General features: G+C 41.9%; 1 protein-coding gene across 3 annotated transcripts in view; it reads left to right on the top strand.

The window, feature by feature from the left end:
* sytl5 (synaptotagmin-like 5) overlaps window positions 1-16452 on the top strand; it is a 34722-nt gene extending 18270 nt beyond the window's left edge. Inside the window, exons 4-18 of one of the 3 annotated variants that reach the window (XM_076747208.1) lie at window positions 410-522; window positions 662-779; window positions 2111-2245; window positions 2849-2957; window positions 3068-3197; window positions 5748-5848; window positions 6595-6690; window positions 8350-8412; window positions 10233-10411; window positions 10810-10912; window positions 10999-11160; window positions 11240-11348; window positions 11720-11858; window positions 12196-12404; window positions 13949-16452. In XM_076747208.1, coding sequence (XP_076603323.1) covers window positions 410-522; window positions 662-779; window positions 2111-2245; window positions 2849-2957; window positions 3068-3197; window positions 5748-5848; window positions 6595-6690; window positions 8350-8412; window positions 10233-10411; window positions 10810-10912; window positions 10999-11160; window positions 11240-11348; window positions 11720-11858; window positions 12196-12404; window positions 13949-14091 — 1909 coding nt within the window. In that variant the 3' untranslated portion in view covers window positions 14092-16452. The remainder of the gene's footprint in view (window positions 1-409; window positions 523-661; window positions 780-2110; window positions 2246-2848; window positions 2958-3067; window positions 3198-5747; window positions 5849-6594; window positions 6691-8349; window positions 8413-10232; window positions 10412-10809; window positions 10913-10998; window positions 11161-11239; window positions 11349-11719; window positions 11859-12195; window positions 12405-13948) is intronic. The other 2 variants (XM_076747209.1, XM_076747210.1) reach the window with 2 other exon arrangements.
* The last annotated feature ends 213 nt before the right edge of the window (window positions 16453-16665 follow it).

A 16665-nucleotide genomic window follows, 5' to 3' on the forward strand; every position in this document is an offset into this window, starting at 1 on the left:
GGTGTCTGCAGGTTTTCAAATGTCTTGAAACACAGTGATTTGACTTTCCCCATAGAAGTTATTAAGAAGTCTTTCATTTCATTTACAAAGGTCTGGACTATTTCTGTCTTGCAGTACGCAGTAATGCTAGTCGTTGAATGTTTTTGTATTTGATTTTAGCAAAAAAAAAAATCCCCATTGCGATTGTTTTATACTTCTGGGTGTGAAACAGGCATTACATTTCATTCTGTGTGATATTAAAAATGCCTTACAAAGTCTTAAATTTAACTTTGTGAACCCTGTAAAAACCCTGTCATCACAAAATAATGCACTGCTTGATGACATAAAAGAGCGTGTGTGGATTTTTCATTAAGAGAAACAATCCTGGAAGTCTGTTGAATCCAGTTATAGGTGAACATTGTGTTTGCAGGGAGCTGAAGGTGGTGACAGGAGAGTGGTTCCTGGAGGAGCGGTCCAAGCGCTTTGAGCAGGGAGTGCCAAGCACTGACGTGATCAAACAAACAATCCTGAACAGCCCGGCCAGTGAGTTTCACCTGTAACCTTCTGAAAACTGTAAAGCTGTTATCCCAACCATCATGATTAGGAAGAAACAGTATGTTAGGTGGTGATGTAGTGTAGGAAATATGCTGATTAATGGATTCTTGATATTTTTCATCACAAGCTACAGTCAATAAGTCGACAGAAAACCTGTCAACACCTTCTGAGTCGGAAAGATCGAGCACCCCAAGATCCAACAGAAGTACGGTACTCAATGTTATGGACGGTGCCAGGAGGAAAGGGTAGGTACAAAACAGCTCCATTTATTTCCATGCAGACACATACTGTACATTTCCTGAATTGAGTATTTTACTCAATGAACTACACAACATGACATATGCAAGATGCACAGGAAGCAGACAGGAAGGATGAAATCATCTCAAATCGCATTTAAAAGGAATCTCCAGTGTGTTGAGGACTCATCTCAGTACAAAGGCATTAGAAAACATCAAGTGGATGCTCCTTTGATTTTTCACAGGCCCTGAACGCATTTGAAAATACATTTGGTGAATCAACACGGCAGTAATTGGATTATACCAGCTAACATCACTCCTCATCTTGGTTGCACTGTAATGGTTCCTGAAGGCATCGCAGGGATTCAGACAAGGCAGCCAAACAGAGGAAAAGCAAACCAGCTCTGATAAACAACAGACATCAGGGCTGCTCTGCTAACCAAAAATTAATTGGTGCCTGCTGAAGACATTTGAACTAATAAAGTAACCCATCATTAATTATTAATTCAAACATAATTTCTTCATACAAAAGATGTATTAAACTTTTCTAATGAACATGTGTTTTGTTATCAGGAATGTTCTTACAAATTGTGTTCTTGCATCCTCTACATAATTTCATAACGAGGAATCTCTCAGGCAGGCAAGCAAGACATTTTTTAAAAACAAGACTAGAGACTGCGGCCTCGTTAGCAGCTCTGAGGCTGTACTGAGCCACAGCAGTGCTTTGAGTTAAGTGTGTAAGTATGCGAACTTGCTCACGATGACAGCATTGGTATAATGTTGTCCATGTTTTGTTAACATGCAAAAGCATAGAAGTTGTCACAGCTCAGCAGTCCAGCTGCAGCTGATGGGAATGTCATAAGTTTTGTTGTAAACCAAAATTGGAGAAATAAAAGCTTTGACCTGCTTCTGGTGAAACGTTAAGGGATTACTAAAGTCATTCAAATCCATCCTCTGAGCAAAATGGGTATCTGTACCAAAATTTATGGCAATCCATCCAGCACTGGTCAAAACATCTCAATTATCTGTGCAGCCACACCACCATCATGACCAAAAATTCTGTATCCACATTATGGCTAACCAATGGCCTGAGAAGAAGTTTCACTAAGATCCATTAGGAAGAGTTTTTTTTGTTTTTGTTTTTGTTACATCCTGCTAACTAACAAAAAGAGAGACAAACTGGACTGGAAAGTCAATATAATAATGTACCGGTGTATTTCCTGTGCAGGATGCAAACTGTAGAGTTGAGTGACCGAGATGATCATGATAAAGCAGAGGAAGCAGAGAGGCACAGTGTAATGACTCTGCATTAACGGGCGTGCGTGTGTGTGTGTGTGTAGAAGGATGAAGATGGATAAGAAGGGCAGCCGACCCACCTTGAAGCCGGAGAACGGAGTCGATGGCAAATCTGTTTCGGATGGAGATGCACAAAGCGTACGAAGTGTTGGCTCTGCTCCAGGTCCACGTTCACACAGGTGTCCATCCGCAGCACCAGTAAACAGACTGAGCTATGTACTGCGTAGCACGGGATATTAATGTCATACCATATCTCCATAAGAGCTCACATTCAAAGAGTTTTGTTTTGAGCTCTAAACAAAGTTTTTAGATCATCATCAGCACCGGTGCCTTGGACCAGCATCCACAGTACGAAACCTCAAAGTGTGAATAGAGACATGACTTACATTCTCAGCATTAAGGCATCTTGGTTAAAGCTGCTTGAAAAACACTTTCAGGCATCAAGGCTACATAACTGGCCTGAAAACAAAAGGAAAACCATTACTAAAAGCTCAGTCACGTTAAAGCATCTATGAAAGTTCCTCCCCAGACATTGATTAAACCCCTAAAAGCTCATCTCTATCGATCAGAATCACATATTTAGAAGTTTTTACCATGAGAAAAATCTCTTCATTGTTTAGGCTTTGCTTTTAGCTTTGGCTCAGATGTATCTCTGTACCTTTGCCTTCATGTAGCATGCTCAGATCGAAGCAGTCTCCGCCATTTATTTTGTAATGAAGGATGAAAGGAATGTCACGGGTATTAAATACTTGTTGTTGAGCTGGTCTCTTTGTGGTTTTCAGGGGCAGTGCGGTGGCCTTGGAGTCCTCGGGGATGCCCACGGTCCCCAACAACCTGCGTTCCCAAAGTTCGGACAGATCCTCCACTCCCAGCGACAACCGGAGGGTCAGGGTCAGCAACTGATACACGCCAACACACATACAGCAACACAGTGGGGGAAAATATCCAGATTAAATTGTTATTTTAACAGCCTCGGTGTGCTTATATGTGTTTGCACGCAGCCCGATGGAGCGGAGAGCATTGGCAGTTTATACTCGAGCGACAGCGCATCTGAGAAAAAAGCTGCCGGCCATCAAAGGACAAATTCAGGCGCCCCCACCATTTCTGTGTCCAGGGCCTCGGTTTCATCAGGTATCCCTGCCACAGCCCAAACCTCTGGCTTCATTTTGTCAATCGTTTGCTTCACACTGAAGCAGTTTCACAGGTCACATGCAAACATTTCGATGTCATAGTACTGGAGGCAGCGATGTCATATCAAAGGTGATGTTAAACAGTGTTAAATGTTAAACTGTGCAGCCCAGACTGATAAGAACCTCACAAAGGGCAAAATGATTCCTGCTCCTTCTGCCGGGAGTAAGATGTCACATCTGCACAAATTACACTACTCAGTAGCCCCCTTGTCACTGTCTGCTGCTCTTCTTTACGTGTTGAACTCTTCTTTTTTTAAGTATGATCTCCTCCACTTGGTATCTGTCTGTGTCAGACCCTTTATCTCCACTAGTAACAGATGGGAAGAAGTGTGTCAAGATCTCAGAATGGCTCAGATTAGTGTTGTTAGCTGGAAAAGAGCCGCTGAGTAACGATCTCCAATCATCACGCCCACAGACGTGTCAGATCGTACATTTAGTATTGTACCGAAGGTGTTGTAGCATTGTATTTCCAGTTTCAGGACAGATTTATCTTGGTGCTTTACCGTCGTTTTGCTCAGAGGCTTGTGTCTGACTATATGGGTGATGTGCTCCGAGCATACAGTTTGTCCCTGGAGGAGCCTTCAGATCCTCACAGTCTGATGCTCACTGTTTCAAAATTTCAGACAAAGACTTATGAGAAAGCTGCCTCCTGCAGGTTTAGACTCAGTTTTGCCAGCTTGTTAATTATGCTTCTAATCAATTTTTAACATCAAAATATAGCTGAGGTTTCTTCTTTTTCATTGTTCCTTTTGTTTTTTGGCTGTTTATGTATTTTACATGTTTCAAAGAATACACTCACTTCACTTCACTCAGAATTGGTTGAACAGATCTATATCAGTCTCATGTCTGTGTGTTAAGTATGGAGAGTGTTGGGAGGCAGTTTCTTGTTCAGTATAAAGACTGGAAGTGTGGAGAACAGCTGACTGTGTCCTTAAAGAAACTTCCAGCTTAGCCTTATAGCTTAAAATATCAGTAGCAGCAAGATACCCCTTAAGACAAAAACACCTTAATTCAACAAGCCCTTAAAAATGTAAGTACAGTTTAAGGGGTACATCATTTCCCTCAATTTACACATTGAATGGATCAGATTTACCCAAGCGTTCTCCCTTGAAGCATTTTAAGAGATTTGTATTCTAAGCAGTTTTCAGGTGTTTGTACCTTTAATTTAGGATTAACGAATGGGTGAACTGAATTTCGCATTTAAAAGATAACATTACATGTACACTATGTTTTTTAATCCTTAAATACCCATGTCTCAACGAATTACAATCCTCTAATTTATCCGTTAATTATCGCCTTAAAATTCCACTGAAACTCCTTAATTTCATCATTATTCATGGGTGGAATAATGGAGCACATCCACTGGGTGCATAATACAACCAGTTAAAGCTAAACAGTCGACAAGGGTGAACGCAGAATTACAATGTGATCCTACATCTTACATTTTACTAGGACTAACTTTAGTTCGAGTTTACACTGAAATATTCAGATTTATATTGTTTTTTTTTTATTTACATGTCTTTTACACTGATCATCAACTGGTGCACCTGCTGACTGTTGCCTGGATCCTGTTAGCATTAGCCCCAGTCTTTTAGCTTGATATCATGAATCAAGCCATCAAGCATTAAGGACATTCCACTGACAACATTAAAAACCATCCAGAGGCATGTTTTCAGCCATTGTCCTATGAGCTAGATTTACTGGTTCAGCTGTTTTTCTTGAAATGATCGGCTCTCTCTGTCTAGTTGCAGTTTACTCTTAGATTAACACACTTCGAGCTGCATTCCTTGAACATTAGTCGTGAACGGATTAAAAAGTGGTCAACTGATATTGGTTTTTCAACGGCTAATGCTGATGCTGCTGCTTCTAAAGCCAATCTATAACGCTGATGTTCGTTTGCATCTGTTGAAATATAATTTAATGATAATTACAAATAAGACACAATTGCTGAACACAAACTTGAATGTGAAAAGAATGTGTGAAATACAAATAAAAAAACTGAACTTTGTAAAATGAGTTTGAGAGCACTTAACGGCAGTTTGTAAGGTTACATAAATGAATAGAAAATAAGTGTTCGACACTAATCTGTTGTTCGCTTGAAGACAGAAGAATATTTGAAAATAAAAAATGTGTGGAGTGTCTGTGTGAATCTGCAGACATGTTTTGTTTAATCAGCCTTTTGAGCAGAGGTTTATCTCAAAACAGCAGATATCACCCTGATTAATCAGTCAGCCAATTCATTCGTCTGCCACTATTTTTAATTATTCCAGTTACGTGTAGAGTGAATTGCAGCACATTTCGGATGTTCTCACATTGTCTCAGCAGATAAAATGATGGTCATTAGTTCCTTCTCTCTGTTGCCCGGCCTGCTGCTGTTGCTGTGTTTGTCTTCCAGTCTCTCTCCCCTTCAAACAGCATCTTTGAAACCACTTTCTTTTTTTTTTTTCCCTCCTACTCCCCCATCTCCCCCCTTCCTCCCTCCCTGCTCCAGATCACAGCCGCTCAGAGATGGACCTGTCAGTTCCTGGTTCTGAACCCAGTGACGACGCCCTCAGCCTCAGAAGCCGCTCGGTCCCCGGCCTCAACGAAAATGTAAGCAGCGTCAATCCGTCCCTTCTCCCTCCCTCAGCTGTGTCCCCGCACGCTGATCATGTTTTGATTCCTGCAAAAAACTCACCACAGACCACAGTCAAAACAGCCGAGTGTCAAATTCACATTTTGATTGGATGTTTTTTCTGTCATGCCCTTTTTTGAATCCATACATCTACCGTACTGTACGTCCATATCGAGCTCAGGATCAGTGGATCTGATCTGATGAGCTCGACGTGATGCGTCAGACGTGGGGCTGAATGCTAATTTCACTTCAGAGCTCACTTCAAAGAGCATGACAAGCATCTAAACGGTTGTAGGCTGAAAACAGGTGGAGGATCTGATGGTCAGTATAGGGCTGCTTTGTCTTCGTGTTTACTGAGTGTTCATTTGCATTCAGAGCACTTCACAGAAGCGAAGGCACACACACAAACACACACACAGACTCACATTTTCTTTTAACTACTCATCCATTCATGCTCACAAGTTTACTGCGAACCCAATGACATTGTGATTTTGTGTGTGAAAAACGAGTAAACAAATTATCACACTCTGTCCTGACTTGTCTGATTGAATTTATGGAAGCTGGCTGCATGCACCCACCCACACACACACTCACACACACACATACACGTGCACACACACACACACACACAGTGCTGGAAAACCGTGCAGCGTACGGAGACACGTTGGCCTGCTTCCTAGATGCCTTCCCCCTCATGAGTAAATGTGAATGCTGTCATCCGCAGGAGTTTTCTGATGAGGATGCAGAGGAAGACATCGATGCCCTGATGTCGGCCCACAGCAAGACCGCCAGCCGTCGCCTCAGCAACACGGTGTCAACGGTACCTCCCATGTTAAAGCCAGCGCAAACACAGAAAGTGTCAAAACCAGATTCTGGGAAGTCCTGTATTCTGACACACATTGCAAACAGGCACATGCGCACTGTGTACACACACATACTGTACACTCACTATCACCAGGTGTGTGAGGCGTGGATGTCATGTTGTTGACTGTGTAAACAGAGTGTGAGCTGCAGGGCAAGGGGACGGCTTGTGTCATGAGCAGCTGCCACGTCAGCACGCTCGGGAAGCCTGCTGTATTTACATAAACAGCTCTTGACTTGTAGTATGATAATGTACAGGATTATGGTTGTGTGCACGAGAATAACATGTCGCAGACGGACATTTCGTTGTAGGTCAATGCGGCGTACGCTCTGTGCATATTTGTTGGAAATTCCTTGTTAGTGGTCTTTGAAACTTTTTCATTTTTATCATATTATAGGGTCGATGCAGTCAAGCTTACAAAAAGTAAATTATCTAACATGTTGGTGTGCAGATAATTTTGCCTTAATGTGCCTTTTTTTTAATGTGTCTCTTATGCATTTATTTATTTATTAGATTTTTTTTGCACTGGACAGAGGAACTAAGTGGAATTTTGTGAGGCTCGCAGGAATAAGAAAATGAGTTTAAAGCTGCATGACTCAGTATGATATAATCCACAGACCTCACTGAAAGTGAACTGAATTGAACTGAAAGCGATTGCATTCGGGTGGAGGCAAAAATGCTTGAAACATGGCCACATACAACCAAAATTATCTGCACAGTTTCATTAAATATTATCTTACTTATTCATAATTGGTACCGTTTTACTTACCTGATTTCCCATGTTTACACTTGGGCTTTGAGCAAAGTTAAAAGTACTCAGTTTGGCAGAAATTACAGTTATTCAATCGGCCTAAATAATTGATTTGTGTCCCATCATGTTCATTGTTCTCTGTGTGTGTGTGTGTGTGTGTGTGTGCGTGTGTGTGCTAACTGCACGGGTAAACAGATGAGACAGATGTCCTGTCTGTCATTTATGAGATGACATTTATCATGTCATCTCATAAATGACGAACAGCCATCACTGAGCTGCCATTGGCTGTATGAATGGATGTGATGAGCAACAATCGTTGAGTCTGTCATTGATTAAAGCTCTAATATACTCTGCTCACTGTTAAATGATTCACTCCATGGAGGCCTGTGGGTGGATAATGAAAGTACTGCTGAAGAAGTATTAGTACCGCTGATTTAACAGTACAATTTCCGTTACCCGTTAAATGTTTTTCAAGCTTTGGTTTTATTCTATTGATGAGTCAGAATGAGCAAATAATAACTCAGTCGCCAGTTTATGAAGTACACCGAGCTAAAGCTAATGTTCAAGGGGATGATTTGTGGTGCATTATACACAGTAAACATCATGGACGGCGACTCTTGTTCCTCATTCTGACTGTCGCCCCGTGTGCGTCCGTGATGATTTCACAGATGATTCCAGATGAGTTGTAATCTCTGTGGTTTCCTCTGATAATCACCATGGTAACCGTGTGCTCCTCCTCGGGGGCCGGGGTTCTGCGCTTGGGGTCTGCCTCTATCACTAACACATCAAAGAGCTCAGATCTCTCTCCTTCTCCTCTTTTCCCTCCTTCCTTCCCCCGTTTATCTCTGTAATGAATCGGCTGCTAGTCTTCCACTCCTGGCTCAGAGAGAAGGTGGTACCTCAATGTCCCTGACTCGGATGCTGAGACTGTAAGTCTCCCCTTTCACGCTCGTGCATGCATTTCTGTTCACCACTACATTATAGAGCAGTAAAGGTGCAGCAGCAAAGCACCAGAGCACAAATATTACATACGGCACTCAATAATGTACACAGATTTTTCTTGAATATGCCCGTATATTCTGACTACACCTGCACGTTCAGTGTGTGTCTGTGCTCATACTTGCTTTTTTTTTAATGTGACGGTAGCTACGTCTATTTCCATTAAGCCTAAGCTCCTCACATTAAACTAGTCATGTATTACAGAGGCTCCCTGCAGGACATAAGTGAGGTAGACTTTCCAGAAGAAGAGGCTCAATTCTGGCATTTTTACTTCAGCGCTCTCTGGAGCAGTATTATTATCCGTGGATTACACCAGTTATATCCTCCCCAGAGCCACAATAGTCATGTTTGTCTGCATCCCGAGACATTTTCCAGACAAAATGACCTGCAGTGGTTGTAATGATTTTGACTCTTTTGTACATGAAATAGGTTTTGCAGGTGCACAATATGAGGAGGCAGAATGAGCTCTTAAGGCTGTCTGCTTTGCCGCGGTGGAATTGTTACTTTTTAATTTGGCAATCTATGAACTCAGCAGCCGCACAGGTCAGTGCACCCACCGCTCGACAGTCAGCGGAAAGTTAACTTTCTGGATGTTACTGCTAATAATAAGACCTCATAATTGGCAGCTCTTCTCACTCTTCCTACAAACACTGGAGTTTGGACTGCTGCTGTGCTCTTTTTTGCCTTCTGGGTGTTTGTTTTGTCTTCCTACTCTTCTGATTACACACTGATATTGCACGTTCCCTTTATCTAATTTGGCTATTATGTGACCGAGCTGTCTTTGTGTTTTATTTTTTCATTCTCTGTTGTGAGGATTTGCTGCTTTTCTTATTTCTTATGTCTCCTGTGACAGTAAATTGAGTATCTTGTGGCTTAATAGGTTCATCAAGAAAATAATTGGCAGGTTGATCAATAAGGTATTATCTTGCAGTTTTTATTTTGCAATATAACCAAAACATCAGCAGTGGTAATGAGCTGAAGAAACACAGCCTACTGAAAAATCTACAGCCTCTGCAATGCCCCCTCCCCTCCCCACCAACCACATGCATGAAGAAGAGGGGTCGACCAGAATATCTTAGAAAAAAAAGAGAAAAGGAAAAGAGAAATGCACTAATGTGCTTCCACCTCATCCTTTCACTTAATCTCACTTACAGGAAAGTGCTCTCTTACACATCCTGTGCGACCCACCGCATGCTTTCATGTGCAGTAACCTTTCCAGACTAAACCGTCCATTAGTACTCTCCAGACCAAGTAACATAGATAATACCTTATTTTTAGACGTAATACAAACTGCAAACCTGTGACGCACAGTTTACTTCTCAAGCCTTTATTAACCCAGACACGTTTCACTAAGAGCAGCGCTCTCTTTTTGCGTGAAGGCTCTGTTCATGTGTACTAGAGTCCCCTCGCCTCCCCCTGTGTGTCCGGCAGCCTCCTGAAACTTCTGAAGTCTGAAGCCCACCGTATACAACCTTGTGGGGATGCAGTTGTAGCAATGTACAATTTGAAACGCCATGTGCCTCACCTTTAACATTACCATGTATTGCCACAGATTTTGTTCCATTCAAGTTCATGAAAGGCTGCAACTCTTTCATTTCTCCCATATTTCATCAGCGTTCTTTAATACTTTAGATGCAGCTGTCACTCTTTTACGCTTTGTATGTGTTGCTCTTCCTTTTCTTTCTCTTTTTTCCTCTGACCTTCTCCCCCTCTCACACCTCCCTCTCTGTCTCCTGTCTTTGCCTAACAGAGCAGCATAAACAGCATGATGAGCATGTACAGTGAGACTGGTGACTATGGCAACGCCAGGGTGAGCGGCGAGATCCTGCTCAACATCGGCTACAGCTACAGAACCGGTGCTCTCAATGTCCTGGTGAAAGAGTGCCACAATCTGGCAACAGGAGATGAGAGGAGGCAACGTACAGACGCGTATGAGTGCATGCACGCACACGCACGCTGTACACACATAGATACACCCAGATAATAAGTGCTGATTAAGTCTGCAGTGTTAATATGTTGTTAATAAACAGATCAGCTCCTTTCTTTGTGGAAAAGAGCCAACACCATCCTTTGGTTACAGCTTATAAAACATGTATGATGGGTGACCTCCTTGCTTATTTTTTGTTTCAGTTGTTTCATTTATTTTCCAGTAAGCTTTAATGTTCAGATTGACTGCTGTATTTACTGTTTCATAGCTGTTCAGAGGAGCATCCACTGTAATAAATCAGGGGCAGCCGATATTTCTTCTTGGTATAAACTAGAACAAATAGTTTCCATCTTTTGCAATGAAGCCCGTCTGAGTCACTCTGCCTTTTTCTTCATGGCAGCTATGTGAAGACGTATCTGCTGCCGGATACGTCACGACAGAGCAAGAGGAAGACGAGTATCAAGGCCAACACCATTAACCCTGTTTTCAACGAGAATCTGAGGGTCAGTGGCTGAAAAACTGAAATAAACAGAAACTTGTAAGAGTTATTCTGTGAATTCAATCGCAATGTTTGTCCTGTCTTAATTAGTATGTGATCAGCCACTCGCAGCTGGAGACACGGACGCTGCAGGTCTCTGTGTGGCATCATGACCGGTTTGGACACAACAGCTTCCTGGGGGAGGTCGAGCTGACCTTTGACTCCTTGGAGTTTGACTCCCAAATAGAGGAGTGGCACGCTCTGCAGCCCAAGGTAGGAGTCTGAATCAGCCTGCTGTCACACATGTTGTCTTCTTCTGTGTATGAGAGGACTGTGAATTATGCTTGTGTAGGTGGAGAGCAGTATAGACTCCACAATGCAGTATAAAGGAGAACTGACGGTGGTGTTGAAGTACATACCTGCAGAGAAGAACCTCATGCTGCCACTGGACCAAGTACAAGGTACATTCAGAACTCAAGGCTCGTTCTGTGTTAAACTTTTTTCAAAGAGGTGAAACAGTTTCTATGTCTTGTGGATCATTTTACTATGTATTTATTTCAATGGCACATTGATGGAAACTTGTGGATCTTTACTAGAAGTTAGAATAAAGTTTTTGTGGGTTTGACCAATGTTTGTCTGTGCAGCATGAGTCTGTAATAGTAAGTGACCCACCAGTGGTCGGTTGCTTGTTAACAGAGTTAAGTTTTGTTTTAAACTTTTCCCATCTCTAACAGCTAAAATCAAGCTCTTCCCTTCACCATCTGACCCCCAAAAAGTTGTTTATACACTCACATTGAAGATTGTTGATTCTCTCTCTCTGTTGGCCCCCCAGTGAAGAAAGGCTTCCTGAAAGGCAAGAAGATGAGCAGCTTCACTCTGCCTAAAGGGGGCATGGTTGAGCTGCTGGTCAAAGGAGCCAAAAACCTAACTGCTGTCAAGTCTGGAGGCACCTCTGATCCATTTGTGAAAGGGTGAGATGCTCCCTTCAAGGGCGGGTCAGAAACTCTTGAATCGGGGCCATAGTTTCAAAGAAAAGCACATTTGTAAAAATGAGTAAAGATGTATTCAGACTCACTTTTAAAGGCACAATTCATACCAATGATAAACTGCACATTATTATGTTATTTGGTTAGGAAATATATCAATGAATAGCTGTTATTTGTAACCCCAAATACAGGACAAGGACAGATTATGAAACAGTGGGCCCCTTAACGCAAACATGTGAAAAGCCCCCATCCCTCCCCGAGCATTTTGCGTCTTTAGTGATCATTTTGTGTCTCTTTGTGGTCGTTTTATTCTTTCCCCTAGATACCTCCTACCTGACAGCAACAAGTCAACCAAGCACAAGACCGTGGTGGAGCGACGCACGGTGAACCCGCAGTGGAACCACACCTTCACCTACTGCGGCCTGCAGCCCGGAGACCTCAACAACGTCTGCCTGGAGCTCACTGTGTGGGACAAAGAAGCGCTGGCCAGCAATGTATTCCTGGGAGGAGTCAGGCTCGGAGCTGGCACAGGTGTGTGCTTTTTTTTTTCTTGTAAGGTCAAAGTCTTTCTCAGAATTTCAAATAAGGTGCTTAAAAGCTCTGAAACGTTGCACAGTTCTCAGAGGGCTAAAGAGCTTTAGAGGAACTCTGAGGAGGCTGTTGATTCAAGTACGCTTTTATTCACATTCAAAGAAAAATGACATGAAAATATCCTGTAAAAACCTGAATTAAGAACATATATACATACCAAACAACAGTCCTGAATCATAAGATTCATCTCACTCATCTGGAAACAAATGGTCTTTAGTTGCACAGTTAAGTGCTGGTATTCATCCTCCAGCTATTGAGGTTGGCAGGCTGAAATATATTCAAAGGAGAAAACAGATTATGTGAGCTGTGTGATTTGGAAGAAGTGGAAAGCGAGGCCCATTGTCTTTGGTATCGCACAGTGATTTAAGAGAGTCTGTTTTCCATAAAATGTCTTGACAAAACCCTGAAATGTTCGCATCAAAAATGAATTCTTATGTTTTTATGTTGTGTCATGAATACAACTCGTATGGGCTTACAGGACAGATCCAGAATACTGTGTATACGTTTTGAAATGATTCAATTCAATTCAGTTAAACTTTATTGTCATTATACTAATATACAGATAAATAATGTTATAAAACTAAATATACATAAAAAACAATCTAATTCAGTTTTTCAGACCATGTCTACATAAAAACACATAACATGTAGCACAATACTAGATAAATCCAAATAAATTCTGATTAAATATTGAATAATTTAACTGTCTTGCTGAGAGTTAGATAATGAGATTGATATCACTGTCATGTCTAACCTTTCATTTGATGGTGGAGCCAACAGCCACTTAGCTTAGTTTAGTGCTGACTGGAAACATGGGGAAGCAGCGAGCCCTGCTCTGATCAAGGTCCACCATATCCACCTCCCAGCACCTCTTAAGCTCACTAATTAACATGCTATATCTCATTTGTTTAATCCATACAAAAATTGCAGCACATGAGCCCACATAAAACCACAATTTGGCTTACTGGCTACATAATAAAGCTTCATTTTACCATGCAGACATGAGAGTGGTATCAATCTTCTAATCTCACTCTCTGCAAGAAAGTGAATATGCATATTTCACAAAATGTCAAAAGTATTCCTTTAAATTTGCTGACTTTATCTCAGAAGCCTGGAAAATAAGGCAAGATGGATGATTTGATTAGTATTCATTCTGATTTCTCCAGAATTATACAGGAAATGTTCAATTGTTTTGATGGAGAAGTGAAGGTCTGAAAGTGACTCCAGTGGTTTTACTTCATTTTGTGCTTTTCTGTTGTGTGTTTTGCACACGAATACAGAGCATTCTGAATTTGGCGTGTCTTTGCTATAGTTGTATTCATGATACAATAATAAAACTTTCAGTCATTTATAATTAGAAAGTTACCTGCAGATATCACTTCATCTAATACCCAAAGCCCACCTGCTGTAATGTCCTCAGGGCTCTCCAGGGGCTCTAACAAAGTAAAACAAATGTTTATGTGTTTGTCTCTTCTCCCCTCAAGGCAAAAGCTACGGGAACGAGGTAGACTGGATGGACTCATACGGGGAGGAACAGCGGCTGTGGCAACGCATGATTGAAAACCCAGAAGTCCCTCAGGAGTGTACTCTGATGCTGCGATCCACCATGCGCAAGTGCAACACATGAGCCGGGCCAAAGCACAGACAGAGAGGATGAAAGAGAATAACAGAGGGAACGGAGACAGAAGTGAAGTGAAGGCCTGAGGAGGGAGCTGGAGAAGAGGAACGGTCAAAAGAAAAAACAAAACAGCGAAGGGTCCAAGACTCAAGCGCTCATAAAGGAACAGAGACCACCCCTCTCCTGACGTCTTTCCCCCTGTGATGCCCTGTTCAGATCCCTTCTCATGTCCAGAACAGCCAGTCATGCCTTACACACTCATCCACATGTGCCCCCGCCCTCCTCCGAAGCATCTAGTCTTGACCAAGCACTGCTGTTTACTGCTGTATATGAAAAACGTGTGTTGTATGTAACTTAGTGTCCTTACCAAATAAGCACACGGTGTGACTCCTGGCGTGTCCGTCCTCGTCTCTGTGATTCATGTACCTGAGTCATATCTGCATGTAGTTACAGCTGACGGAGACCATTTGTAAGGCATTAGACGAGACGTTGATCAATAATGTAGAGACTTAGACATTCCCCTCAGCAACCATGCTGCATCCTGGTCTGAAGCACATGATGATGATGATGACGATGATGATGATGATGAAATTCATCCCCATAGAAACTGTTGTGTGCAGAGGTGGAAAGTGACAAGTTCTTGTACTGCTGTCTTACTCGAGAAGTACTTTTACTCTTTACTTTTATTATTACTGAAGCAGAGCAACGATCACTTGTGAGGAGAACTACTCTCGTAAAATCACAGTAGCAGTACTTTTAAAGACTTCTCAGGGTAGATACGGACTGTATGATCAGTGTGGGAGGCCTGGTGAAAGTGTAAATACTGATTTTGAAACATAGTCAGAAAACTGGTACAGCTAAACTTAAGCTTAACTAAACGTAACAGCTTAACTAAAATAGCAAAAAGAAACTATAAATCCTCACATTTGAGAGGGTGGGACCATCAAATGAGCATTTTTATCTGCACTAGCAACTTCATGGATGGTGACGACCCTAATTTTGGCAGTCCACTACTAAACACCTCTCAACGACTGTGTGCAAATTCATGTTCCACAGACCACGAATTGTACTACTTTGATGATTCCTTGATCACTTATCCAATGAAATTATCAACATCTAGTAGACTAGATTTTGTACAGACGTTTTTGATTCCCGGTCAATGAATGACGGCAAATGAATTTGGTCCACACATTCCAACCTCTGAGAGTGAATTGTAGTAATTTCACTGATTTTTTATCAGGACAAACTTATTATTCGTTTTCGATCAAAAACCTGCAAAACTAACGAACACTAACTTCTCATCAGCATCAGCTATAGTTTGTGCTTAGTGCTAATTAGCATGCTAAAAGGCAAAAACAAGATGGTGAACATGATAAACCTGTGAAACATCAGCATGCTAGCACTGTTTTTGTGAGCATGCTAGCATGCTGCAGCAATTAGCAGTTAGCAATTAGCTCAAAGTTCCACTGTTCTTACGTACAGCCTCACAGAGCCGCCAGCGTGGCTGTAGACTGGCATGGCTCTAGCGTTGTTACTTGATAAAAGACAACCCGTTAAGTGAAAACAAAAGTGCCGGCAGCAACGATTATTCAATTCTCAACTCCTCAAAAAAGTACAATTTCTTAAAAATGTACTTGTAGAATGACAGTACTTGTTTTTAGTCACTTTCCACCTCTGGTTGTCAGAAGAAAAACCCAACAGATTACACAATTTAGACTAGCTTCAATGTAAATTTACATAGCACTGTATCAGTGTGATAATAGAAACTGCATGGTATTAGATAAAACAGAGGTAGAAGAACAAAAGAAGGTTATATAAAGCACTGATAATGACATCACTTCAGCCACAGAAGAAAGGGTGTGATGTGTGAAGTGCGCTCCCAGCATCTCTGAGATGGGAGCTTCGTGTTAAAGAGTGAGTCAGCACTGAGGCGAGCTGCCTTCATCTCAGGGGGAGCCTAATAATGAGACAGTGACAGTCACCTTGTCCCTGTCGCCCAGGGCTCTGCGATCCACCATCCTGTGATGAATGACGCAGCTCACAAAAACAATTCTCAAGTTAAACCCTGCACAATCATTTTTCATGTGGAATGCCAATTTTGTCCGCTTGTCCTTGGCAAACCCTCTGCTCTGCACCCCAGAGCAGAAGTTTCACATTGCACAATTATAGTAATAATACATGGTGTTCACTGTGCAGCATACTTTAGATGAGAGGCTTGTGCAATACCTGATTACTGCAGAAACTCTTGATGTACAGCATGTACTATCTCTGTTGTGTCTGGTTTCCAAGCATCAAACTCACTGTATTCAAGCCTAATTTGTCCCAAATGTGTTACAGGAATATTTTGAAATAAACACACAAGTTTCCATAGACTGACTGTTTGCCTTTTTGTTGGAGATTATTTGTTTTGAATGACACTCATTATCTTCCACCTGTTGTCCCAATTATCCAATCAGGACACACACACCTCTGGATGAATGCACAGGTCAGGCTCATGTATGACATCCTGATTTGTGCCCTTGCTGAAGATCTGCTGAGGTTTTGCTTAATGAACAAGCCACGTAACCAATATTTGATCAAAAA

This window comes from Chaetodon auriga, chromosome 13 (genome assembly GCF_051107435.1).
Source record: "Chaetodon auriga isolate fChaAug3 chromosome 13, fChaAug3.hap1, whole genome shotgun sequence".
NCBI classification, from domain to species: Eukaryota; Metazoa; Chordata; class Actinopteri; order Chaetodontiformes; family Chaetodontidae; genus Chaetodon; species Chaetodon auriga.